The following is a 25703-nucleotide window of genomic DNA, read 5'->3' on the forward strand; positions in this document are numbered from 1 at the left end:
AGTGAAGCAAAAGGAAAGTAGAATTGGATGTCATGGCATCTGTCCATCATTCTGTGTTCTTTAAAAACATCCCAAAGTGAATATTTTGCTCAGAACAGTTTCTTAAGTTGTTGTAATTTCTCATATGACTATATGCTGTAATTGGGTAAAGAATTAATAAGTTAGATTGAGATTAGGTAACCAATTTTGACTTTTCAGGGTTCACCTGTGTATAGTATACATTTAATTGAGGAAACAAGGAAGAACCATTTAGTCAGGAATTGTGTGTTTCTTGTGTGGAGGAACAATGTAACCCCCATTTATCTTCAAAGATATTTAGAAGCTGAAGAGGCAAGTCTTACTTGTCCTGCTATTTGATTTTCCTGCACAGGAGTTTACAGTTGAATTGACAACTTCAGCTGTTTAAGGTAGGGAGGAAGTGAGAAATGAGCTTTAGCCTTATTAAAAATACTCCCCCTCTGCTTGGGATGCCAGCAGTTTCATCCTCAAACTGATCAGCCTTTTTCAGCTGAGGCCATCCAAGGCACCAGACAAACACGGGTTTTAGAGGGAGCCCACGGTAGTTTTCTGTTGCTTTCCTGCCCTGTGAGGAGTCCCTCCTCTGCAACAGCTGTGCCATAGCTGCAGCCACCCATGCAGAGCCACCTCACAACATCAACTGGTGGGTAGGTGCCAGGAAAATTGCCTGAAGCTGTAAAGACAGGAGTAGCAGAGGTTTTCAAGCTGCTGGCAGAAAGTCTCCCTTCTTCAGCAGCTGAGGGTTTTTTCCCCCAGACTTCTTGTAATATTGAAGTGTTTATAAAAGGAGTAGACCAAAATTAATATAGAAAGGAAACAAAAAGTGCGATCAAATTATTTCTTTAACTAACCTGTTCCTTTCCCTGATTGTTGAGATGAAGGACGAGTCTCAGCATATATGGTAGAATGAGGGCTGTGGGGGAGGATTTGTTTGTATTTTTTTTTAATCTAGTCAGCTTCTCAGCATGCAAATTAAGGGGATTACCTTCATTATAGCAGCTTTCTGTTGTAGGAATCTCCTGCTGCTTAATTTTTATCCTTCCACTGTCAGTAGTGGAGAGAAAGATCTTAAAGCAGGACTTCACCTCTTCAGCATTTTTGAAGTTAGTGAGATGGGGCTGGGTTAAAAATGTGAGATACCTCACCTACCAAACAAAAGGGAGATGAAGGAACATGGGTGGTTTTGACTGAAGCCTTGTCTTCCCCCACACTAGGAGAGAGTAAAGGTAGAGATGAAGGGGAAATAAATTGATCTGCAAACAGGCTGTGAAGGAGCAGTGATAATAAATCTGTTGAGTGGGGTGTTCGTTGTTCGTGCCCAGATATACTTGCTAATAGAACATTTTTAGCCATAAGCATGTACTACATTCTTACAATGGCTTCTTTTATTTCTATATCCCCAAAGAGGAAAATCCTCACTATCCTGTAAAGTCACCTTTGAAGTCGCTTTTCACTTCTGAAAAACCTGAGTTGTGATCTTAAGCAGGGTGATAGCTGATTTGCTGTGAAAACCAGGTTATTCCACTTTCAAACATAAGCATTCATATTAGTGATTTTCATCAATAAATGACATTATAGCATTTTTCTCTGTGAAACTTGAAAGGATGAGGGTTTCATTCTGTCCTCTGTTCACTGTCATAATGCTACATTAGGTCATTTGAGTTTTAGAGATCACTTTGATAACAACATTGCAGGATGTACCTGAAGTGGAATTTTAGTCTAAATTTTAAAACATGTTATTTAGGGACATAATTAGAACTCCTACACTGGTGATGATTGAATTCTATAAGGTTAGGAGTTCATTGCAGAGAAGAATTCTGAAAATTCTAAAAAACTAGAATTAGTGACAGGAAAACTGAACTAAGGTGTCTGAGATGCCTGTGATTCACTTTTCTCTGAAGTAGTCAGGGGTCACTCTGTACTGATAGATGCTTGGAAAACTTAGAAGAACAGATTTATAAAACAGATCATAATTCTTTAAAAATTCAAGCAAAACCATAGTTTGTAGTGTGTAGTCCTTTTTTAAAATTCCCTTCACCCCCTAAAATCTTGAGCCACAGAATCATGCAGAGGTAAAAAGATTATGGAAAAAACTACTTGTCAACAGATGTGAGGGCTTTACTGGAATAAGTGTTTGTCCTTATGGTCACACTGCATTGTTTTGTGCTTTGCTTGGTTCACAGTTGCTCAGTTTCAGCCAAAGGGGACTCTCTCCCTCATATTCATAATGCCCTCTCTGACAGGCTCTTGGCTAAAACCACGCTTTAATACCTCATTAATGGCATTGTTTAGCTTAATGTTAATTTTACATACAGATGGTCTGTTTTCAGTCCATTGTGCACAGTTCTTTCTGCTGTCCCTGAAGGTGCTACGCACAACCCTGTCAGGAGTGTGCAGAAAGGACCACACTAAGCAAACTGCATGTGACAGTAACACACACATCATCTCCTCAGCCACTTATGAATATGTACCAGAGATGATAATTGTGGCTGATTGCTTGAGGCTTCACAGCATTTGAATCCAGCCATTAGTAATTGAGAGATTTGGTCTCAGCATCTTTTGAAATCTGATCTGAACGTTGCCAGTGTGCAAGGTTATTTGTTAAGATCCAGTGCCAATATCCTCTAAAATAATAGCAAGCATATATCACTTTGATGCCTTCCCAGTGGCTGCAAATAGCACCTTCACACAGGCATGCAATCAAGAGCCATCTTAAAAGCACAAATCTCATCACAGGGCTCCTGAAGAGCATCCCCAGAGGCTCCCTGCGTTTCGTGAAAATGCCCATTGAGCCCTAATCTGTGTTCTTCTCTGTGTGTGTATATTAATAATTATATTTTGTAGAATTATTGTCCTGTGTTTTGAAAGTGGCAACAAAGAATTATCTGATCAGAGTTTTTTCCTTTTTTTTTTTTTTCTTTTTTTTGCCAAAAGCTATTGGTAAAATTGCTAGGCTTATTGTGCAGTTATTTATGATTATGTAATTTAATAGTCCTATATTTGGTAACCCCAAAAGTAATTTTGAAATCCTGCTAAGTCTTCTAATAATCCAATGCATTTCAGCAGCACTAATACAGTATATTTTGACCAACTGATTCATGAGAGGTAGACGGAAAGCATCAGTTCCAATATGGTCACATTTACAGGTATCAAGACATAGACTTTGAAATATCTAGACTTCTAGTATAAGACATCTAAGGACTCCCAGTAACTTCAGCAAATACTTGTGAATGCCTCCATTTTCATATTAGCTGCAGTCATTGCTCCTCTTTTGTAATAGCAGCAGAAGAGAAAAACAAAATATACTTTTTGATGTATTTTCCAGAACTTTTGGAAGCACTGTAAAGGCTACTCATGCCCCCTCTCTCTGATAACGTTGCACAAGTCAGTGCCACGTATTGGCACTATATTAATGCAAATTAATGTTTGTAACATTTTCTTTTATCTCTTGTGAACTTTGATTTGCAGTTGAAAATATATTTTGCTAATTCCACAGAAAGACAGAAAGTGATAAGTGCAAAATTGTTAATTTTCTGAAAAAAGTCATTAAGCTTGTGGGTCTAGGCCTAAAAGCCAGGAATTGATTCCTATAGGTCTTGAAGATTGATCCTGTAAATAAGATCAATCAATTCCTACATAATAGAAATGAAAATCTGATTAATGTGTGTAATTAAAGCATCACAGACACCAGGAGAAGCTAGAGCCCAGCCATTTGCTGAATGGTGATGGAACACATTTCCCTTCCCAACCCTTGCATTATTGCCACCATTTCAGCAAGATGGGTGCAAAGAAACAATTCATTGTTGTGAAGGGAATTATAAATATATTATAACTAATATGTTATGCTAACATCATTTTAATCAGGTAATTATTAAAGGACTGTTTGGCCTTTAAGGACATTGATTTAATGGGAATTAATTTAATGATTGAGCACTGTTTGTGTAACATTATCATTGCTAGTGATGCAGAAAATTGGAATCTCAGCTCAGCTGAAAAGAGTTTAGACTTTTTATTATCACATTAGATACTATTCTACTTGAATGTAGTTATTAGACCCTTTTTATACTTTGAGTATATATTTAAATGTTTGGGGTTTATCTAAAAATTTCTGAATAGAAAAAATAAGTTAAAATTTATGTCATTGTACTGCTCTCCTTTTTGACAGAGGCTTGAATTGCTGTTTAAAATAGCCTTTTAGAAAGTCCATTCAATTTTGGGTTTGACTTGCTATTGCTTCTCCCATAAAACAAATTTTCTCTGTTTTCATTCTCTGCTTTCTTCTGTGCAAACCTGATGATTTTTTTTAAGGAGGAATAGAGTTTGGTTTATGGAAAAGTTTTGCAACTTTAAAGACACAGCAGCTTTTAAAAGTAGCAGCAGAGCACAGTTCTATCTGGATTATTCTGAGGCTGAATCCTGCACTGTCTAGTCAGAGCTTAGAGGAAATGGTGAATATTTTTAAAGGAGTGTAATCAGTACCTGAGGGTTAAGGCAGGGTTAAAGCTGACTTTTATAGTTACAGCTCCCACTTACCTAAAGGTATGTTGTCTCTGGATACCCTCCTTGGTTTGCCCTTAGAGGTGCTATTGTCACAAATTATTTTTCAGCTTCATAGTGCCTCTAACTACAGTTATATATAAATTAGACCCAGGGAGAAAAGGATAGTAGTGTAGTGAAGTGGTGCATCTGACAGCCTGCTGCAAATAGATTAATTTTCAAGCAAAACTTTACTCAAGGATGTCTGACAGCTCCTGCTGTATCTTGGCAGATTTTTCCAAGGGAGCCTACTGGCCAAATGATTAGCCCTCTGTTACTAGAATGGAGCTGTTACAGCAGGCACAGCAAGTTGGGCAGGCTGGTATTTGAAGACTGATAGAAAAATAATTTGGTAATAGACATAGCAGAGACTTAAACTTACAAACACAGTAGGTTACTAATCCAGTAACAGAGCAATGCTGTAGTATCATGGCATCAGGCCCCACCAGGTAATAACGTGCATTGACTCCGTGATTGCAGAAGGCTGATCAAATGCTGTCTTGTGCTATACTATACTACTAAGGAAAAAAAAAACCCATCTCCCTTTGCCAGACAGTCACGACACACGTGGATCCAACTGGTCAATGAATCCAAAACACCATCACCAGAGTCCTGTTAAGAAATCCCTCTTTGGTAAACAATCTCCATGACACATTCCACATGTGTGCAACAACAGGTGCAGTGATTAAGATAAGAATTGTTTTTCTCTGAGCTTTCTTACAGCTTCCCAGGAAAATCCTAGGACAGCTATGTCTCTCCCTGTTCAGAGGATATGTGATTACCACACTGTAGTAGGCTGAAATGCTTTTCAGTGGGTAGCACTGACCCTTTCCTTGACGCTAGAGGAATTTCTAGCTTCAGACAGGATATTTTCAAGGAACATGACTGAAGAACCTGTATTTTAAGCAAAATAGTTTGTGAGTAGGCATTTCACCAACCTTTTGGATATTTCTATTTGTCCATCAGGTTGTATGTCAAGGCCCTCTGACCAGATTGATGGGATGAGTTCCCTGGGCTGTAACTTGATGAGGGGTTTTGTGGCACTGCCACTGGTCCCTGATTAGTCCCAGCATTTGAAATCTCAGCATGGGTAATCTTTTCCTATTAATGAGAAAACAGAGCTGAGCAATGAGCCTTGGTGTGTGAGTCAAGTGCCAAAGGCACATCCCAACAGCTACACAGCAGCAGCAAGTGGAGGATTTTCAGAGGGAGTTTTCAAGACACGAGATGTAGCTTGGAGGTGACTGCTGGCCAGCAGTAACAGAGGTGACAAGGTAGCATGGTAATCCCTCTCTCAGATGGGAGCTGGCTAGTGCCTGGCCTCCTTGGTAGGAGGCTGGGGGAAGCCTACATCTGCCTGCACAAGACTGTGCATACACCCTCAGGTTAGCTGGCTTCCAGAGCTGCTGGTAAGGATCTTTAGCATGTATAAGATGCAACTTCCTTCAAACTCCTTCACAGATTTCAGATACCTGGGAGTGATTTGAAATAAGCCTGAAGGAGAGGAATAATGTTTTCGGATTTTCTCCCTGTCATATAAAGGGGAGAAATAAATGAGGGGAGCTTTCTTTTGTGCATCATTGCTTCCGTTCTGGGACTGCAATGAGGAGAGTGCTTCCCACCCAGCTGAAAGAAAACAATCTTCCAGGGAGAAAATGTAATGAGATTAGTCAGGGGATCATTACACTAACAACAAAAAATGGCAAGAGTCGGTGATTGTTTAGTTCAGAAATAAGACATTAAGGGGCGAAAAAATTAATCAGAGCACCAAAGGACAAAGTGAACACATTCTTTAATTGCCTATAGACCAGCAGGAGAAATCTGAATAATAAACAAGAACAGTTAGACTCAGAAATACAGAGTTGATCTTCATGTTGTTTCTAAAATCTAGTAGGAACAATTGGAAATTGTCTGAAAGTCAGATGGACAAGATGGGTAAAAGGGGGGATAAAGGTGTCGCTATGTCAGAATGGATTAGGCATTTCAGAGGTTGAGAGCTTGGAAAGAACTGATCTTGGTTTTTTTCTCTGACTGTGTGCTAATGGCTGGAGCACAAAATGAGATGGGAGACAGTGTCTGCTGCAGGCCACCAAATCATCCTCTCTACTGCCTGAAAATCAGATGGACAAGATGGGTAAAAGGGGATAAAGGTGTCGCTATGTCAGAATGGATTAGGCATTTCAGAGGTTGAGAGCTTGGAAAGAACTGATCTTGGTTTTTTTCTCTGACTGTGTGCTAATGGCTGGAGCACAAAATGAGATGGGAGACAGTGTCTGCTGCAGGCCACCAAATCATCCTCTCTACTGGAGTGGAGGATGGTTGGCTCCTGTAGAGCATCTCTGTGATGCATAAGGGAAAATTTGAGGTGTAAGAGGGGCAGTCAGACTGAGTGGTGTGTGTTCCAAGCCTCCAGCTGCCCATGCTGAAGGGTCTGGAATGCACGTGTAGAGCATATTGAAAGGAAAAGGAACCTAAAGACCAAACTGAACCTTCAATTCAAGTTTTTCTTCCATCTCAATATCTGGATGTAACAAGATGAAAGACTTAACAAATGTAAACAGACACTTAACAATTTCAAAAGATATAACCATTTAAAAAGTCTACACATGACTTTTACTATTTTATTATAAAAAAAGAAAGCTTTATCTTTGGAATCTGATGGAAACTTTTATCATTGCTTTGGTAAGTAAAAAGAAAATTGGGTCCCCTCCAATCCTACTACTTCAAAAGAACTCAAAGAACAGTTCCTAATGTATTTGGAGTATTTTCACAGTATAGTGTTAATACATAGATGCAGTGCTCTCTCGTTAGGGAGTAAAGACCTGAATAAATGTTTCATGCATGAAGCAAAATATCTGAATGTCTCTTTTTACATGTAATTTTTGGTTTTTAAATCACTACATTTTAATACAAACCAAATGCTACATGAGGAACAGGTGGTGTGATGAGTAAAAGCTACAGCTGGCTCTCAAACTTCTCCACACCTTGTAAGATTTGGCTGCCAGCCCTGCCTCATGATCAGTTCCTTCTCCACTCTCAAACGCCTGCAATCTGCCAACATGTGCAAGGATAGCAAGTTCAGCCACTGATTTACAAGCTTATTTGGGAAGCATTACCAATTCAAGGAGTTGTATTCTCCTGTGGAACAATTCCTCGTGCCTGCTGTGGTCAGTGGGTGTTAACTTCAGCACAAAATGGAATATTACGAGCTCAGGTTATGGCATGCCACCTTAAATGTTATGGATGAATACAAGCAAAGTTCAAGGAAGAATGGAAAAGGATAGATTAAAAAAAGGAAAATAAGGGAAGAAAAATTCATGATGAGAAATTTCCCGACAACTTCCAAGCTGCATTTACTTCACAGCTGGTAGAAACAGGTATGGGCTTCATTGACTGTAAAATTTTTTTTGTCCTATACTGAATTGAACATTTCCAATTGAAAGTAGGTGAGATTTTATATTATCAGGAAAGTTTTTAACAGAACAATAGCAATAGCTAATGCTCTGAAAGGTTCTGCCTTTGAAGAGTTCTGCTTTGGAGAGTTTTGCAAAGATGACACAGCTCAGTCAAACTTTAGGTTTTGTTTCTTGTGGCAATAAAAAAGTGGAAATATAAAATATATTTTCCTCTTTGTTAATACAAACTACTTCCCTTACACGCACTCTCTATTAATGTCCCCTTCACAAAGAAAACAGAAGACATGCATTGATCTAAACTGTTTGCAACAGGCATCTGCACCTCTTTATTTATGGAAATTGCAGATGCACAGCATAATTGATGTGACTGTTCTAGCAGGCTAAAGGCTAAATTGCAGCCAGCTCCCAAGTCCTTTGTGTTTTTTTACCAAAGGCCAATAATTGTGGACAGAATTTTTGTAGGAAAAAGCAGAATCAAAATCTGTCCCCAGATAACCCACCCTATTATTTCTTCACCTTCCTTCTCCAAGCACAGTTATGATTCTTGCTTTTCATTCTGATAGCATTACAGTTCCTCAACAAAGCAGTCACAATTAACATATTTTTCATGGTTCTTTAAATTATCTGGAAGACTCCTCGCACAGAAGCTCAGCTCACTGCATTTTTCTTCAGGCAAACAATTGACAAATCCCTGAGAACAAGATGTCTGGAAAAAGAGCCTATGCATTTTGAATTCTTCAAATTTAATCCACAATTATAAAATACCAAGATCTTACCAGGCTGTGATCCTGGATTTCCCTATTTTGCCCATTTGTCCTGTGTTTTCATTCCTCCTTCATGCTCGTACTCCTCTCTTGTGATTTTTGACATGAAGAAACCTTTAAACTGAATACTAATGAGGGAAAATATTTTTTTAAGTAAAAATATCTATGGTAATTGTATAGTTTCACATTTTGTCTTCTAAGTTGGGTTTTACCCTGGTATTTAAATCTGTCATAATTATGCATCATATTGTTGCATTATCAAGACAATGCGTTGTTTTTCCTGCCTTCTATTTAGCTTGAAGCACTTGGAAAGAAATGGGAATAAACAGAAATTTATAAGATAAGTTGCAGTCTAAGCCTGTCATCCAAAGTAGGCCAGCATTAAAATGGTCTAGGATTGATGAAGGAGAGTTGCATTAGATGAGAGTGGGAGGACTAAAAGTAATTTCTTTCACTGTGACTTCTACAGCAGTTCAACTTTTTCAGAAAACTCCCAATAAGATGGATTTTTTTAGTTCAGTTTACTCTGGAATGTATCAGTCCCTTCCTGCCCATTAAAATTTTAAAGGCAGATTAGATTTTTCTAAGTGATTTTAGCACCCGTTACATGTCAGATGAATTATACTGGGAGCTGTAGCCACAACGTAGGTGATGTACAGATAGTGGAATTTTGTGCTGCCTTATACCCCACTGCAGGTGTGTTGGAAAGGCCACAATAAATGATAATATAGCCTCTGTAGTCCTTTGAGATCTGTCTTTTAAAGTGACAAAGCAACTCCTGGACTGCTGTCTTCAATGATTTCCATTTGTCTCATGAGTGGGACTCAGTACTTTTAAGCGCTGCTCGTCATGCCCCAAGAGCAGCGTTTTTGCTGTAACCACAACCAGTGTGCTGACCTCCACTGATGAATTTTACTAGAGAAATGAGGTTCCATAGAACAGATTTCCTGGTCAGCGTGGGTCTGCATTGCACAGGTGGCCCCCTTTGCCATTAGGGGTTACTCAGCTTTGCTGGTATGATATGAAAGACAGCAGCAGGCAAAGATTTGTTCCATGGTTTTGGCTCCTTCCTGCTTTGTGCTGCATGTTCTGTGTGTAACCTCTTGTAACTAGAACATGGTGTGATCCATAAAGATGTCAACACACCTGAAACTCATCCTCGGTCTTGGAAAGCAGAACTGAGGGAGGTTGGCATGCCTGTCGCACACTCATTTAAAGTGGAGTTTAGTATCTTTTAGGTCTGTCGTTGTCTGTCGTGGTAATGTTGATGGAAAAGCAGTGATCGTTGCTCTGCTGAGTGACATGGCACTCTTCTGCACTGAAAATGTGGATTGGGACCAAAAAATTTCAGAAAGTTTTATCCCCAGAAACAAAACTGGGGAGAATGAAGAGGTTTCTTAAAGTGATCTGCCATGGTGCAGGAAGTGTTTTAGCAAAGAGAACAGGACTGTATCACATTAGGTCTCCTAACAGATGCCAAAAAAATGATACCATGGCAGTAAAAGATCTCCTTTGATTTTTTTGTTTCTTTTCTTCTTTTACTGGGAAAGGTGGAGTACCCTGCCTGTACTGCTTTTAAAAAAGTCATGCACTTAGGCAGTTGTGGTGTCAGCCCTGCTTTAGGAACGGTGGTTTAAGAAGCCTCAGTACAAGAATTGTTAGAGGAGTGAGGAATTATTTTGATATGTGTTTATTGTACATGTACTTCAATACAAGTTTTGTCCTCAAGCTTCATTTATTGACTGCTGGTATACAAGGAACAAGTGTGAATTAGGAACAAAGCTTCGCAAACACCTGGATGAAATAAAAGCACTTGGGCTGACCAGCATTCATGGGTTTTAAAGTCTATTTTTAACATGGGAGGAAAAAGGAAAAAGTAACAGTGAATAGTGGGGACAACCTTATCAAAGTATGGGAAAGCTGTATGGACAGTAGGGAATGCTGTGGCCGAGAGATCTGTAGTGGCTGTTGTGTTCACTTGATGCACAGCATCCTTGCTTGAACCGGAAGGCAGGTGTGTGAGTTTCGATGGTCCTCTCACTTCTGACATTTAATTGCAATTCACAGATGTGAGAATTTCAGAGTTTTACTCATTAAGCTGAAAAATGAATATGCCAGGATATCCAAAATATCATTGGTTTCTTCTCAATCCCACTAGCCATTTCAATTAAGTGTGAGGATTATCTGCAGGGATTAGCACCTGAAAGTTAAAAGGACAAACAGCCTTTTCTGATAAATTAATATAATTGCTCTTTTCATTTCATTAAAAATAATTTTAAATTAAGTATTTAAAAGACATTGCAAAAACTCTTGTAAAGTAGAAATACTCTATTAAAAGTAATTTAAAATTCATGCAGCAGATGAACCCAAATCTTCAGATGTTGAAGTTAGTGTTCATCTTTGATAATCCTTAGACTGAAATAATATCTCCCAGTAGATTCTTATTTCAGAGAATTGCATGGCATCTTGGAAATAAAAGAAAACTTGTTTCCAGATGTTTAGGTCTAAGAGATTTTATCTGTCTGTTCTGGAATTCTCAAAAGGCAAAGGATTTGAGTGTTTATACACCAAAAGTATAAATTAATGGAGTCAATTATTATTTCATATATGGTACAATTCCACATCACTGATACCGGAAAAAAGTTTCAAATTTGTATGGCAATGCAGAATTCTCAGTGTTTTGTATAGGTAAGAAAAATTCTGAATAAAGCAGTAAGAGCATCCTTAATAGACAACACTAATTAAACATCCAGTTTCTGTACATAAGTGAAAATTATTTGTTCTTGGAATGGGAATAATTGTAATTTGTATTCCCTTAAACCTAGTTGCTGTGGAAACATTAAGGTGTTTTTACATAAGTACAAAACAATCTACAGATGATTGAATTGGTAACAAATTGTTTTTGCAAATCCCAGGCATTGTGCCATCATAAGATTTTTCCTAGGAGAAACCCACCTCAAAAACAACATCAGCTTCTCAAATTGCTGAGTGTAGAGGAGAGGAGAAGGGTGAACATCCTGAGCAGTTGACTGTGGGTATTTGCTCTTTTCACCTATCCCCCTTAGTTACATGTAGCTGTGACAAAACATACTGCAGACAAAAGGGGAAATTTAAAAAATTAACATTTTCCTTCGTCTAAAAATCTGAGATTTATATAATTTTTAAACAGATAGATCTCTTGCAAATACTCCAAACTAGTGTCTTTTGCAGCAGCTATTTGATTAAAAACTGCTGCTTTTTATGGTGTGCATTACTAGGCTCTTGTCACACAATCAATAGTTTGCAGCTCATCCTGGGAGGTTTAATTGCTGCTCATGTTCTGTTTACATGACAGTTGGATTTTAAAGGAAAGCAACTAGAAGAATACAAAACAATATTTGCTTTCTTCTTCAATATGTGTGATTTTTTTTCCCTGCATGTCCAAGTTCACTTGCAGCAAGTTGTACAAATACATATGATTATCACAAGCATCTGCCTGCCTACAGAACTGTGAAAAGTAATTGTGGTTTGATGGGATTTTTTGACTTTACGTTCCCCAGAATGAAAGAAAAACTTAATTAAGGTTTGTAGATAAGATCTCTAAGGAAAGAACATTGTAAGATTTTCCTTTGGCTGCTTTTGTTCTGAGATGTAGAAGTCTATTTCCATTACTGGACAGGACTGGCAGATGAACTGCAATTAAAGGCACAATAGCAAAAGAGATTAAACACAGGAATGACAACTGACAGTGTGGGCTTCCTTCAGTGCTTTTCCTTGCATAGAAAGTGCAGCTCCAAATCCCGCTCAGTTCACTGAAGCACCAGGCTTTAATGAACTGCTTTAAGCTGTTAACCTTGGGGTCTAGTTATCCTGAGAGATGCACGAGCATTCCTCTGCCAAATGAAAATTCTTGCTTTTCCTTCTTCCCCACAGGAGGAGAGGTTCCATACACAACCCTGGCAACCCGACTGATGATGGGAGCCTGGTGGCTTTTTGCTTTGATTGTCATCTCCTCCTACACGGCCAACCTAGCAGCTTTCCTCACCATCACACGCATTGAGAACTCCATCCAGTAAGTTGACAAAGAATGATTCAAGGGAAAAGAGGGCGAACATAAATATACATGTAGAGGGGTATAAATGTTCTACTTAAATGTGAGAACAGGAATAAATGCTTATCCTCCTGAGAAGTAGTTGGAAAGTTAGAAAAATAACAATATGCTATGAGAGACTGTCAGTCTCCGTGGAGACACTTTGTTTTTAGGATTAGAATTGTTGGCCTCTAGCAGATGCTTTTCCCTGTGGCAGACATACATATGTATGTTTGCACATATACATATTTTGAAAGAAGCAATTGAGTTTGAGATGACCACACTGTATCAGTGCTTGAAATAGGAAAGTCTAAATTGCTGCTGCTGCTTTCCATTCAGATGCATTCCACAATGCTTGCATTCTGGCACTGGTCAGGAAGTCCCCAATGCTTCTGCAATGTATGGGGAGCTCAGAGCTGATTTCACCTATTCTTGCCAAGGCAGAGGTGTGTTAGCAGCAACAAGCAGTAATAAACTCACTGGTTTAGGAGCTCCTCTTTGCTCCTTCTGCTCCCAGGAGCTCTCTTACTACGTAAGCAGATCATGTTGTTCTCTTTTCCCTGTCTATTCATGCCTTTGCCTCATGCTTCCCAGAAATGAATGTCCTGGTCTTCTCCTGTCCTTTTATGGTGAACTCTTTCACACTCTTTCACTCTATGTCACACCTTCCAGTCTTTTTCTGAAGATCGTAGCATCTTTCCATACCACAGGAACCTTTCTAGGTCTCCTGCCCTCTCTCTCTGCTCTTTTGTACTCCAGTATCTTCTCCTTCACCTAGCTGCATACTGAGTTATTCTCATTCCCATTGCTCCAGTGGTAACCTTCACCTTCAAATGCTCACTCCTGGGTCAAAGCAGAGACTAGAAAATACAGGGAGGCATTATCTAGCCAAGCACTGTGAGAGACAGCTGGCCATTTTTTCATAGCAGGTTAATCTTGAGCCTACAAGTCTGTGAAAGTATGTGAGAGTGGCAAAATTACCCTTTCCTATATATCCTTCTTTGCAAAAATCTCAGACTAACTTTAAAGCAGAGAGACACATTTCACTGTATTTCTTCCTTCAGAAAGGTAAGAACTTGACCTTCAAGTCAGGCTCAACGCTGACCTTAGGGAAAATTCAGTTTTCCCAGTCCAGCCATTGATCCAAGTCCCTGACTTGTGTGTATGACCACCTAAGGTCCTTCTGCCTCTAGTTCAGCTGCTTTCAAAATCTCTGTGAAATTCCCCCTGAGACAGTGAGCCACTGTCACAGGCTGAGTAGGGGGAGCCGTGGCCTCCTGTGAATTCACAGGTCAGGATCAAGCATTGCTGCGTGCCAGCACCACTGTGCTCACACAAAGATTTTCTGTGAGGATTTTCTGTGTGCTAGAACCAATCCAGGCTTTCACATAGGCTGGTAAACATCTGCAATAGCAGACAAGTTTCATGTGCAATTGAAGACCAAGCTGGACCCAAGAGCAGAATTAGTGCTTAACTTTGAGTGCATGGTTATGTCCTGACCCTTGGGTGATGGAGGTAGAGGGAGAAGTTGGTGTTCCATGGACCAAATTGCTCAGGCTTTGCAAGTCCTTACATTCCAAACTGCAAATTTTCTCTGATTGTTATTCTTCCTTTCTGATGTAACAACCTCATGACTTTCAGGGCTCCATACTCTAAGAGATAGATAAAATATACTAAAGTAATGAGAAAATGAGAAAATTACTCCCCAATACAGTTGTATTACAAGTTAAATCAAGTTCCTTTTTCTTTTTTGTATGTTCTGAATAACAGATTTTGGTATTTTGACACAACTAAACCATTTGACTTGGTAGTCTCAATAATAATCCCTTCAAAATTTGTATGGGATGAAAATGATTTTCAGTGTCAGTGTTTGTCAACATTGATCTTGATATTTTGAGGGAAGTTGATTTATTTATTTAAGTTTTAAACAATTTAAATTTGACTAAGGACTGAGAAGAAACATGGGAATTTATATATGCAAAATAAATTATAATTATATATTCACTCATTCAGTTTGTCCTTAAAAGAATGAAATATGCCTCTGCATTCTGCTTTGAAACAATGTCCCTTCTAGTTTTGAAGTAGTCAAGAAAAATGTTCAAATTACTGTGACAAATATCTGGGGTTTCTTATGATGTGTAAAAAAGCATAAAATATACTCAAACTATAATTTAATACATCTTCAGCTTTTTCTTGCAGTTTATTATGATGTCACTAGAAAAGCCTCAGTGGAATTTTGAGGTTATTATGTACAGTTGGGACTACATTGGTCTTTGTGCTGTATTATTTATGGGCAGAGTCACTGGAAATGTTTTATTCAGTAGAAAAATGTTGCAGCTGGAAAGCTCCTGGAATGAAAGAACAGACATCTTTCAACAGCACTTCCAGCTCAAAAATAGAGTAATTAGATGTGTTTAGTATCCATTAGGGAATGAAGTTATCCTAACTATGGTGTGAGTATAAAACTTCAGTTTACAAAACTGCCAAAATTGGAACTTAAACCAGCTCATAAGAGAGAGGAGGTTTGTTTATCATGCTGAATTACTGCAAAGTGGAAAACATGAATAAGCAATAAAGAAAAAAAGCTGATGCTCCTTTTTCTCTTTTTTCTTTTTTCTTTTTTTTTTTAGCGGTTCAAATTGTACCTTGGGGAGCCTTCAAGGCCAGAATGGAAATGAGTATAAGCATTAAAAAAATAATCCAGATTCTGCTAGTAATGCTTGTCAGCTTTAGACAAGCCAGAAAAAAAGGAAAGAAAATGAAGTCAGTGGGTTTGCACAGATATAAAAAGTAGTTAAAAGTTTTTCATTTCAGATTTCCAGCCAGCATCAGATATTACTGTGTGTTGTTGTAGGGATGGTCCTCATGATATCTTTTACAAAAGATAGGAGGATTCAAGCAGCCTACAGCACATTTCATTTCCATGAAACATTTGGTAGTTACTGCATTTCAGCTTTTGTATATGAAGCTAGCTTGTGCTCAGAGCACTTGCAGCTTCCCCTGCTCAGTTGGAGTGAAGGGTGGGCCATTCTTCCTAGTCAGTGCCTCATGGTATCCCGAGCTCTGTTTGGAGTAGCAAAGCATGCAAAAGTTTATCAGCACATCCACTAAGCAGGACCCTTAGAGAAATAAGTTTTCCCTTTCCCTGTAGAGTTTCAAAGTAGATTTTTGCTGTATAACCTCACTTGATGGCATTTGTGCTCTGCCTCAATGTTCAATTTGAATCAAATTTTTGCAGGTTTTAAATTAATTAAAAGAAACAAGGAAAAAAAAAAGAATGGGTGTTAAATCTGCTTTTCCACAGAAATGGTTACTCTTAATACCTTTGGGAGCTCAGCTTTCCACCTTCTGCCAACACACAACATCAAGAGCAGAGGCACTCAAGTTCTAAAGTAGTTCCTAGTTGCATCTTTTGTTCACACTTGACCCACACTGCAGATGACATTTAAATCAAGACAGTCAGCATTTCAAATGCCAAAACACTATGGCAGCAAAGCATAATTTCTATGCGTTTTTAAATTTTTAGATCGCTTTCGCAAATGAAACATAAATTAATTGTAATTAGGAGTGGCTTTTCTTGGTAAATGCCAAATAAATTTGAAGGTCCTGAGCTATTTCTAGGAGGTGCTCATGTTCTGAATTTCATTAGTGAGCCAGTGTTGACATTATTATGTTTTATGATTCCTTTAGGACCAAATTAGAGTCCATTGGCAGAGATTGATTTTATTCAAATTACTGCACTGTTCTTCTGGATTAGGAGAGAGTTTCATCACCTCATGAGCACTGACATTTTGCAGGAAGGTTGTAGGAGTGGGGTGAACAGAGAAGTCAAAGGATTTGCCATATGCAAGCCTGGTGTTAGATGGTTTCAAGTTTAATCCACTTCTAAAAGGTGCAAGTATGAGTTTGGATTGTACATGTTGTGGGGGGAAGTGTGCATCTTTTGTCTTCTGGAAAATCAGAAGTTCACATTATGTTCTCCACCTTATAACAAGTGTGTCTTGTTTGCTAGGTGAGACCTCTGCCTCCAAAAATGGAGGCATGGTGGGAAAGCAAGTCTTCCTTTCTCAGCCATTCTTTTCACAACATTTTGCTAAACCGTGATTCAGTTGAAGCTAAGAATTCCTTAAGGCTTTACACAGCTCAGTGCAACTTCAGAATTTCTGTAAGGGGGTTGCACAGAATGCAGTAATTAGCTATTGCCCAATGCACAGCCATTAATCTTTTCTTTAACATGGTTCAGCGTGCAAGCAATATTACAGGTTTCTGCCACAGCTCACCCTGACAACAGTCAAACCCCTTGGCTTAATGTGACCTGTTCCCTAACCCTAAATCTGCTTGTGAATTATTCTTTACTGTCCTAGGGAGAAAAAAAAAAAACAAACCCCAACCAACCAGACAAATTAACAAAATACCCCACAAAAGCACTGGAAAGCTTTATCTCAATCAGTCATAAATAAAGACTTCAGTGTAGGCCATGACTTCGGTTGTTTTTTTGCCGAAAATTTAGAGACCAGATCTTGCAGACAGCTCTATGCAGCACTCAAGTCTAGGACAGCTAGCCTGAATTGATCTATAACCCAGGGTTACAAAGATGTGTTGATGCCCAAGTCTCTGACCTCAGTGGTATTTTATCACCTAAAAAGAAATTCAGTTACTTCTTTATGAAGCTGACTTTTTGCTTTGCACCATTTTTCTGTGTACTTTTTTAATACCTTTGGCTGACATATGTGAACATGTTACCAATTCTGAGTCTAGGATTTGAATTTATAGAAAGGGGTGTGCTTTGGAGAAAGAAACATATCTAAATCCTAAAACGTTTTTCTTCTAGCTGGAGGCAGAGATAATTTCTTAAATTGCAAAGTAACTAATTTGTACTAAACCACATAATGAAAGTGACCTGACAACTGCTGCCTGATTAAGGTGTAGAATACTAAACAAAATCAACAAATGATGAAAAATACATCTATCTGTTAATAACTCTTCCTCAAATGATTCAGTTCCTCCTCAGAATAGCCCTATAACTATTAGCCTAGTTAATTTAGGATAATATTGATGCTGGGATAATATTGGTATTATCCCAGTAATTGCAATGAGAAAAAAAAATTGCCATAAAGGTACCACATAATATTTTTCCCCACAATGCTGCATGAGTGATAGACAAAAAATAAGCTGAATGATCTGACTGCATGGTCACTTCAATAGAAGTAGAATTTGTGTACAAACTCAATTAAAGGTATCTTATTTTTAACATTTTTTTCAACTACATCATCTTTTTTTTATATTTTGTAACAATTTTTATCATTCATTACCTTATTGCTTCAAAACTAGAAATTCAAAGAGAAAAAAAGTTTTAAAATGTGAAATTATCATTTGCTTACTCATGCAAATGAGTGCTTCGCTTTGCAGATAGTTCCTCTGAGAACTATCGAAAAATTACATTTCAGTGTGGTTAATGGAATCGGGATTTGGGTATCAAAGGATCCCTTGTAGGAATTCATTGTCTTGACAAATGATTTTTCCTCATTTTGAGATCTGATGTGGTCGCTGTGTGGTGAAACTAGGGGATAGAGTGAGGCTGAGGATTTACATGACCACTGAAGGCAATTGTCTGAAAGAGAATGAGTTGTTTAATCCAGGGACCAGAGGTGCACCAACCAATGTGTAACCTATAAACCAGGCTGGAGGCAAAGCAGTTTTAAGAGTTCTTTCTTCTGTAAAGGAACCTCAGTGGTTTAATAATTCTAGTAGTTCTCTCAAAGTTTGTCGTTTCCCTTTGTTTTGCTGTACTTTGTTTTGCTGTACCTTCTAGGCTGAGTGTCTCAGCAACACTTGGCAGAGTTGTGGGTTATTAAACAAACAGCTTCAGAAGGAGGTCATGCATATTATGATCCCATTTTACATGTTTGTGTGAGGGGAGGGAGTCACTGATGTGTGATAGATCTTTGCTGTATTTGCAGCTTGCCTATGCAGCAGCATATACACATGCACACCTCCAAGGCTCCCAAACTTCTTTCTTGCTCCTCAGCATATGGGCAGATGAACCAGAACTTTGGGTTTACTGCCAACAACAGCATTCAGCCAATATACAGAGTTTACACTTACATTTGTCTTGCTTTTGTCCTCTTGTCATCATTTTCTCAGCATGGAGCCTCACTTGTGACAGTGAAAAGATGCAAGCAGGGCAGCTGAGAGGCATCCTGAGCTTTGGGGTAGCACATCTAACAGTGAGGCACTGCAGACTCCAGTTAATGCCAGACAAGGCAGCTACAACATGCCTTCCTGAGGGCATTGCCATAATTCTTCTCCTTGTTATTTCCCTGCTGGGGGTGCCTTTGTGTGTGACAGCACACTTGCTTCTCAGCCTGTTTGCTTCCCATACCTGGCTGTAGTACACTCCAAGACTAATAGCTCTTGTGCAGATTTGCCGTTCTGAAAATAACAAAGTTGCTTTTATGGCCACAAGATATACACGCGAGCTCTTTTTCTTTTGTGCTGTTTTTAACTGATTTGTGGCAGCAGATACACCTGTCAATTGTATCCTGCTTAGCAATAATATATCCAAAAAAATGCTTTGTTGCTTGTTCTATTAAAAATTATATGGCTATATAGAATCCTATAAAGTAATGATTGCAATTTTACTAAGTGTTGCCACTAGCAATTGGAGACCAGATAAATACTTTTGGTACACTTTTCTGGTATGACAAATAACAATTACAGGGCATTGCAGTATGCATCTTGTGACAGCTCATTGCACTGCTGAGTGCTGCCAGTTGATTACAGGAATGTACTGGCAGCAGCAGCAGCAGGAGCAGAATGGATGAATACAGTGTGCTGTATTTATCTAGTGCCTTTCATCAGTGATGCTTTTGACAGATAGACAGACTGTCAGCACTTTGCACAACACTTTGCCTAATGGTAAAATAAGGAGAAGCTCTCAGCAAGGCCCACTGCTGCCTTCCAGGGTGCCTTTCTGCAGAGCTGTGCTCAGCCTGGTTGTTGCAGGGTTTTATTCATCCCCAGGTACAGAGCTTTGCATTTGTCCTTGCTGAATTTCACACCCCATTGCTCCAGCCTTTCTAGGCCCATCTGAACTTCAGCCTGTCCTTGAGCAGGTCCCTCCATGTCATGTCATCTGCAAAGTTGACAGGAGGGTGCTTGCTTACCTCCTCCAAGTAATTGGTAAAGACACATCCCAGGTTAGACCTGTGGGGTACCTGTTAGCAGCCTGCAGGTGAGATATGCCATGAGCATGACAATCCAATTGGGAATTTATCAAATCTGCTTTCCCACACAGCTGTACCTAACAACCTCCTTTGGATACAAGAATATTGTGGCAGGCAGATAGGCAGGCTGCCTTGCTAAAGGTAAACTGTGTCAGTATCTCTAGTCTTGTCCACAAATGAAGTTATTTTAGTGTAGAAGGCAACCAAATTGGTCAGGCATGACTTACTTTTGGTGAGTTGAGAGCTGCCAGTAGTCTGCTTTTCCTTCACGTGCTCAGAAATGTGCAGAGGACTCACTCCATGAGGTTGGACAACCAGCAGTAATTCCATGAATCATCTTTTTTCACTTTCTTAATATAGTCTGGATATTTTATTTCTCCTGTAGCAAGGGATCTCCCCTCACCTCCTTCACCTTGCAAAAATTAAAGCAGGTGGCCTTGCAATGAGCAGGCAGGCTAGCTTTATCATCACACTCTGACTTCTGTGGATCTAGTGATCCCAATCAATCCCTGCCTCGTGGTTGGGATTTTCCTGACAACCTTGTTCATTGCCTTCTTGAGCCCTGCCTGTAGTCACAAAGGGCTGGGAGACCTTGGTGAGGAAGGTGAGGCAATGCAGGCACTGAGTGTCTCAGCTCTAGCGTGACTACTGTCCCCATCCACAGGGTCACACTCTTCTTGTTCAACCTTTTAGTTCTGCAAAAGCTGTTCTTGTTACCCTTGAAATCCCTCGAGAGCATCCACTCTGACTGAATATTTCTAATGCTACCCAGAGTTGCTAGGAAGTGTTTCTAAACTCCTCCTATGAAGACTGCCGTCTGCTTCCACTGTCTGTATATTGTTTGGTGAGAGGAACTTCTTTTTGAAATTCTGAGGGCTTTTTGAGTTATTTCAAAGTGTAAAAGAGGATTGACTTGCTTTCCCTGTAGAAACCTACCTGGTGTCTCTGTCTAGACTTCAAGACTGACCTTTAAAATTGTATTAATCCTCATTTCAGTATGTTTATTGAACTTAAGTGCATGACCTAAGTAGCTTACCTTGGTAATTCCCCTGAGTTTTTAAAATATTTTCTGCTTTCCTTTCGCTCATTGGCTGTAAGAAGGTTTCACATTTTTGCTTACAGCTCAGCCATTTTATATTTCTTTTTAAAATATTTGCTGCTTTCCTTTCGCTCATTGGCTGTGTAAGAAGGTTTCACATTTTTGCTTACAGCTCAGCCATTTTATATTTAAACTTTCGGAACTCATAGGTGTTTATCTGGACTTGACAATTTTTGGTTTTCTATTCGGTTTCAATAAGTACATATTGTCCTGATGCCTTAGTCTGCCAGAGTCCCATATTTTTCCTCATAGAACAGGGCATGTCTTGGTTCTCTGGTAGAAGACCAATGCACTTGGTTTCAGGAAATGTTACATGTAACATCTCACCTTTGATGATTCCATATATGTACCAATTCTTTGCAGGTTCCCTGTTTAAAAGGAATTCAGTCTTGTTAGAGAAAGTGAGATGATTTTGAGGGGTTCTAATACCATTAGTTATTTACTCCTCACAATTACATTTATCCCTTCCTTATAATTACCATATGTTATCTGACTAGAATTTAGCTCTTGGTCAATGTTTTTCTAAGCCCATATGTCTAAACTTCAAATGATTTCTTTTTTACTCAGCTAACATCTAAACTCTTGCCATTGATCTCTATTGATTTCTTCTTTCCCTGCTTTCTGTTTTGTTCATGCCATACATATCCTGTGAGATGTCATTACTGTTTTCTTCAGTGCTATCCTCACAACACCTAAGAATTAAATTTTTCCAATCCCCACCCCACAGGGCCATTTTCACTAGCCTTCATATTTACATTTTTAGAAATACAGCTTGGAATTTGATGAGTTTCCTATGTTGCTGTTTGCATTTTCTGTGTCTGCAATAAGCTTTTAAAATTAGCTATTGCTTTCTTTAAGACAGCATTGAGCTCCTTGATTGTCCTTATGTGTCATCCACTAGATTTGTGCAGTTTATACACAGTTAATTTGTGCTGGGAAAGCTGTAATGGGTTTTAAGCAGTAGACATATTGCAGTAGTTACTTTGAAATTTTAATGAGTGCCATTAAAGAATCAAAGGTGCAGGAGAGCAATTCAACAGGAAAGGAAAATAAAAGCCAAGAGGTGAGGAAACTTTAAATGGTTCTAATGTACAGTTTTTAAGTTCAAAGCAAGTTTGGTTGACCAAACTCCATTTGGGATGTTTTAGAAACTTCTAAAATGGTTTATTTCTTTTGGTTTATAGAGACGGGTAAGACTACATAGCAAGCAGAACAAATTTATTAGACAAAATAACATGAACTGTGATAACATGAAAATATGATGGAAAAGCACTTCATGAAAGTACAATAGAAATATTGCTAAAACTAGTACGAGATGTGACCTATGAGACAGATGCACAGTTCAGTGGAACTGAACACCCCCACCAAACTGCCCTGTACAGTGTAACCCAGGAGCACACAGAGCTGCTCAGCCCAGGTGCTCTGGGCTGGATTTCCTGAGTTCTGGTGCTCTGGGCTGGATTTCCTGAGTTCTGGTGCTGCCACCAGCTCCCCACAGCAGGTGTGTTTGCACTGTAGGCAGGTATCCAACTTCTGACTCCAACGCTCCCTGTCTCTCCCTTGCCCCTGTTCCAAGGAGCTTGGCATTTCCCAGCATCCTCTTGCCCCTTCTGTTCCTTTTTCATCCATTTTCATTTTTTCCACCCCTTCCTTTCTCTTTATATTGCCCTTTGTGTCTTAAACCATAAAAAAACGGGGAAAAAAGCCCGACAGAAGAAAGTGTTGTGACACCTGTCTTCCTCTGTGTTGCCCTTTGTTTGCCTGCAGCTCCTTCCTCTTGAAAAAGGTGGATTGAAGCCTCCCGTGTCTCTTTTTCTTCCCCACCAATTAAGGTCTCTCCAGGATCTCTCAAGGCAGACGGACATTCCTTACGGCACGGTCCTGGACTCGGCGGTGTACGAGCACGTGCGGGTGAAGGGGATGAACCCCTTCGAGAGGGACAGCATGTACTCCCAGATGTGGCGCATGATCAACAGGAGCAACGGCTCCGAGAACAACGTCCTGGAGTCCACTGCAGGCATCCAGAAGGTACTGGCACCCTTCCCTTGTGCTTCCCATTGGAGATGATCTGTGTCACACCACGTTTGCTTTAGCTGTTGCAGTCATGCCTTTAATCAATTCCTGAAAGCCCGTTGCACCGGCACCGAGGATTGGGGCTTGTCAGGTTTGTGGCATTGAATAGCATTTTAATAGGTAAGTACCTGGACTGTTTGCTCCAAAAACTATTTTCAGCTGTTTTTATAGGACATGGCTGCATTTGTAAGGGTGAAAAATGGGAATAGGAACACTGGACCCAGAACCCCAGAATACAAAACATTGATTATCTTTATTTTGTAGTCTCCTGACACTGAAAATCCTGGCTTTCTGTTGTAGCTCTGGGCCGCATTTGTTTTGAAAGACAAAGGCAGGAATGGATGATTTGACTTCAAAAATAGTCTCACAAACACATTCTGTAGTAGGTTTGGCAGTGGAAAAACACTTTGAGAGCTTTTTGTAGGCACATTTGTGAATGCAATAGTTCCCTCCCAAATTCTGGCTAACAGCTGCAGCTTTTAAAGAAACACCAGTCTGCCGGGGTCGGCTGTTACTTGTCTCTGCCCCAGCATGGGAAAAAGTGGTTCTGGGCAGGCCGTGCTCTCTTAGAAGGAGTCTGGACTCTTGCTTTTAGGTCTTCAGTTGAGTTTATTATTTCTTATCTACAAAGATTTTCTGTCTGTCCAGCCGAGGTCTGATCAGCAACATGAAAGGATTCAGTTTAAGAGTCAATATAAGTTGGTGAGTGACTGTACATAAGCTTTTCCCCTAGCATTGTATCTTATATTCAGACTTCTAAATCAAATCAAAGAAATATAATATTTTGTTGACTTTATTTTAAACTTCAATATGTGACGATTTCTTACAGAAAATATCCATGAATTGTGTGCTCACCTTGTTACAATCTCGATTTAGAGACTTCTGAAAATCCAAATGAACTCTGTTTTTTTGTCTCCACCAAAATCTATTGGCCAGGAAAACCTGACATTTCTGATGTTCTCACTCCAGATAGTAACAAGAGAAAAGACTATGTTAAGAAGAATGATGAAATCACTGGTGAGCTCTTGATAATAGAAGAACTAAAAAATAACAAAGATTATTTGGAGTTCTAAAAAAACCCCAATCCAGCCTCTGGGTAACCAAGATCATATTTTCTCCTCTGAAGGACTAAACAGCATTAAAAAAGAGGCAGAAGAGGTCCTGGGGAACTGCACTTTTGAAACCCTTTTAGATAAAGTCATAAGCTGAAAGAGCAAGAAAAAAGGGTCTGAAGATTTATTGGGTAGAGGAAATTGCTTTTTTTGAGAGAACATATATTAGCTCAGTTTGTAAGTGGCTGATAAACCTGGGATTTGCCTTTTGTATATATATAAAAAATCCCAAAACCAAGAGCCTTCCCTCCTTTTGGTTTCCCTTCCCAAGATATAAAATGAGTTTCAGAAGGATCAAAAAAACAGAGTACATCAAACACAGCTGTGCTCACTAACAGCTTTTAGCTTGAAAAACCAAGCAAACGGTATATCCTGCTGGCAGGTAATTCCAGATTGCAGTCATTGAGTTTTCATTCTTGGAAACATGGGAGTTGCTGTCCTAAAACCTACAAAACCAGAAACATCCAAGTTCTTAATTTACCATGCTTTTGCTTCCCAGGAATAAGCAAATGATAATGTCAAAAACTAAGTTGTGTTAAGTAAGCAAGCCAACCAGCCTCCAGTTTTAAAAAAACAGAGGTCTTGGGTCTGAGTCTAATGAACTTACACATCTACCTGTGGGTGCACAATTTCTCCCCTTCCTTCAATTTACAGGAAGAAATTGCACAGAAAAAGATTATTTGCCAGCTGCTGTTCACCAGAAGCTTTTGGGAAGTTGTAGTTGGCCTGCTCAGGAAGAAAGGTGCGTTCAGAAAGTGATGTTAAAAGCTAATATTAGGCAAGGAAAATTAATATTTTAAAAGGTATCTGATAAAAGGCAGAGATTATAATCTCTGCAACACATTTCGAAAAAGGAAAACATTTCAGAAAGAATTAATGGGTCCCCTTGGCCTGTTTATATGCTTCATAATGCTCTTCAGGGTTTTTAATGAATTTAGCTGGCCACATCAGAGCTATTAACCTGATTAAAACCCTGGGCAAGATACACCAACAGGTCCTCCTCTGTGCCTCCCTTTGCTTCCCCCATTCATCAGCACTAAAGTGTGGCTGAACAGCAGCTTGTCCAGGCTCTGTCAGAGCATCACCTCAGCAAACCTTCCTGGAGTGCCAAGTGAGACAGCAGAGACTTAATGAGTGCTCCAAACAGCTACAGGGAAAGGCATTCCCACTCAGCTGAGTAATGACAAGGAAGGGATTGGGATAGGAGGGACCACCACAGGAGAGAGGTGTGCAGGGATGCAGTGGGCACTCTCATCTTCTGCAGCACCCCTTGCTGCACCACCTCACAGCTTAAATGAGGTTTGCAAAGAGCCTTCGCAGAAGACGCTTCTCAAAATATTTTTGTAAACTCCTAAAAGTTCTTTAGTTTTGTCTTGCTTTTATCCTGACA

General features: G+C 39.4%; 1 protein-coding gene across 3 annotated transcripts in view; it reads left to right on the forward strand.

The window, feature by feature from the left end:
- The window catches only part of GRID2 (glutamate ionotropic receptor delta type subunit 2), a 680978-nt gene that overhangs the window by 565836 nt on the left and 89439 nt on the right, over positions 1-25703 (forward strand). For all 3 annotated transcript variants that reach the window (XM_039710747.1, XM_039710749.1, XM_039710748.1), the window contains exons 12-13: positions 12647-12785; positions 22961-23156. In XM_039710747.1, the coding sequence (XP_039566681.1) occupies positions 12647-12785; positions 22961-23156 (335 nt within the window). The remainder of the gene's footprint in view (positions 1-12646; positions 12786-22960; positions 23157-25703) is intronic.

The sequence above is a fragment of the Passer montanus genome, unplaced genomic scaffold (genome assembly GCF_014805655.1).
Source record: "Passer montanus isolate IOZ18808 unplaced genomic scaffold, ASM1480565v1 scaffold23, whole genome shotgun sequence".
In the NCBI taxonomy this organism is placed as follows: domain Eukaryota; kingdom Metazoa; phylum Chordata; class Aves; order Passeriformes; family Passeridae; genus Passer; species Passer montanus.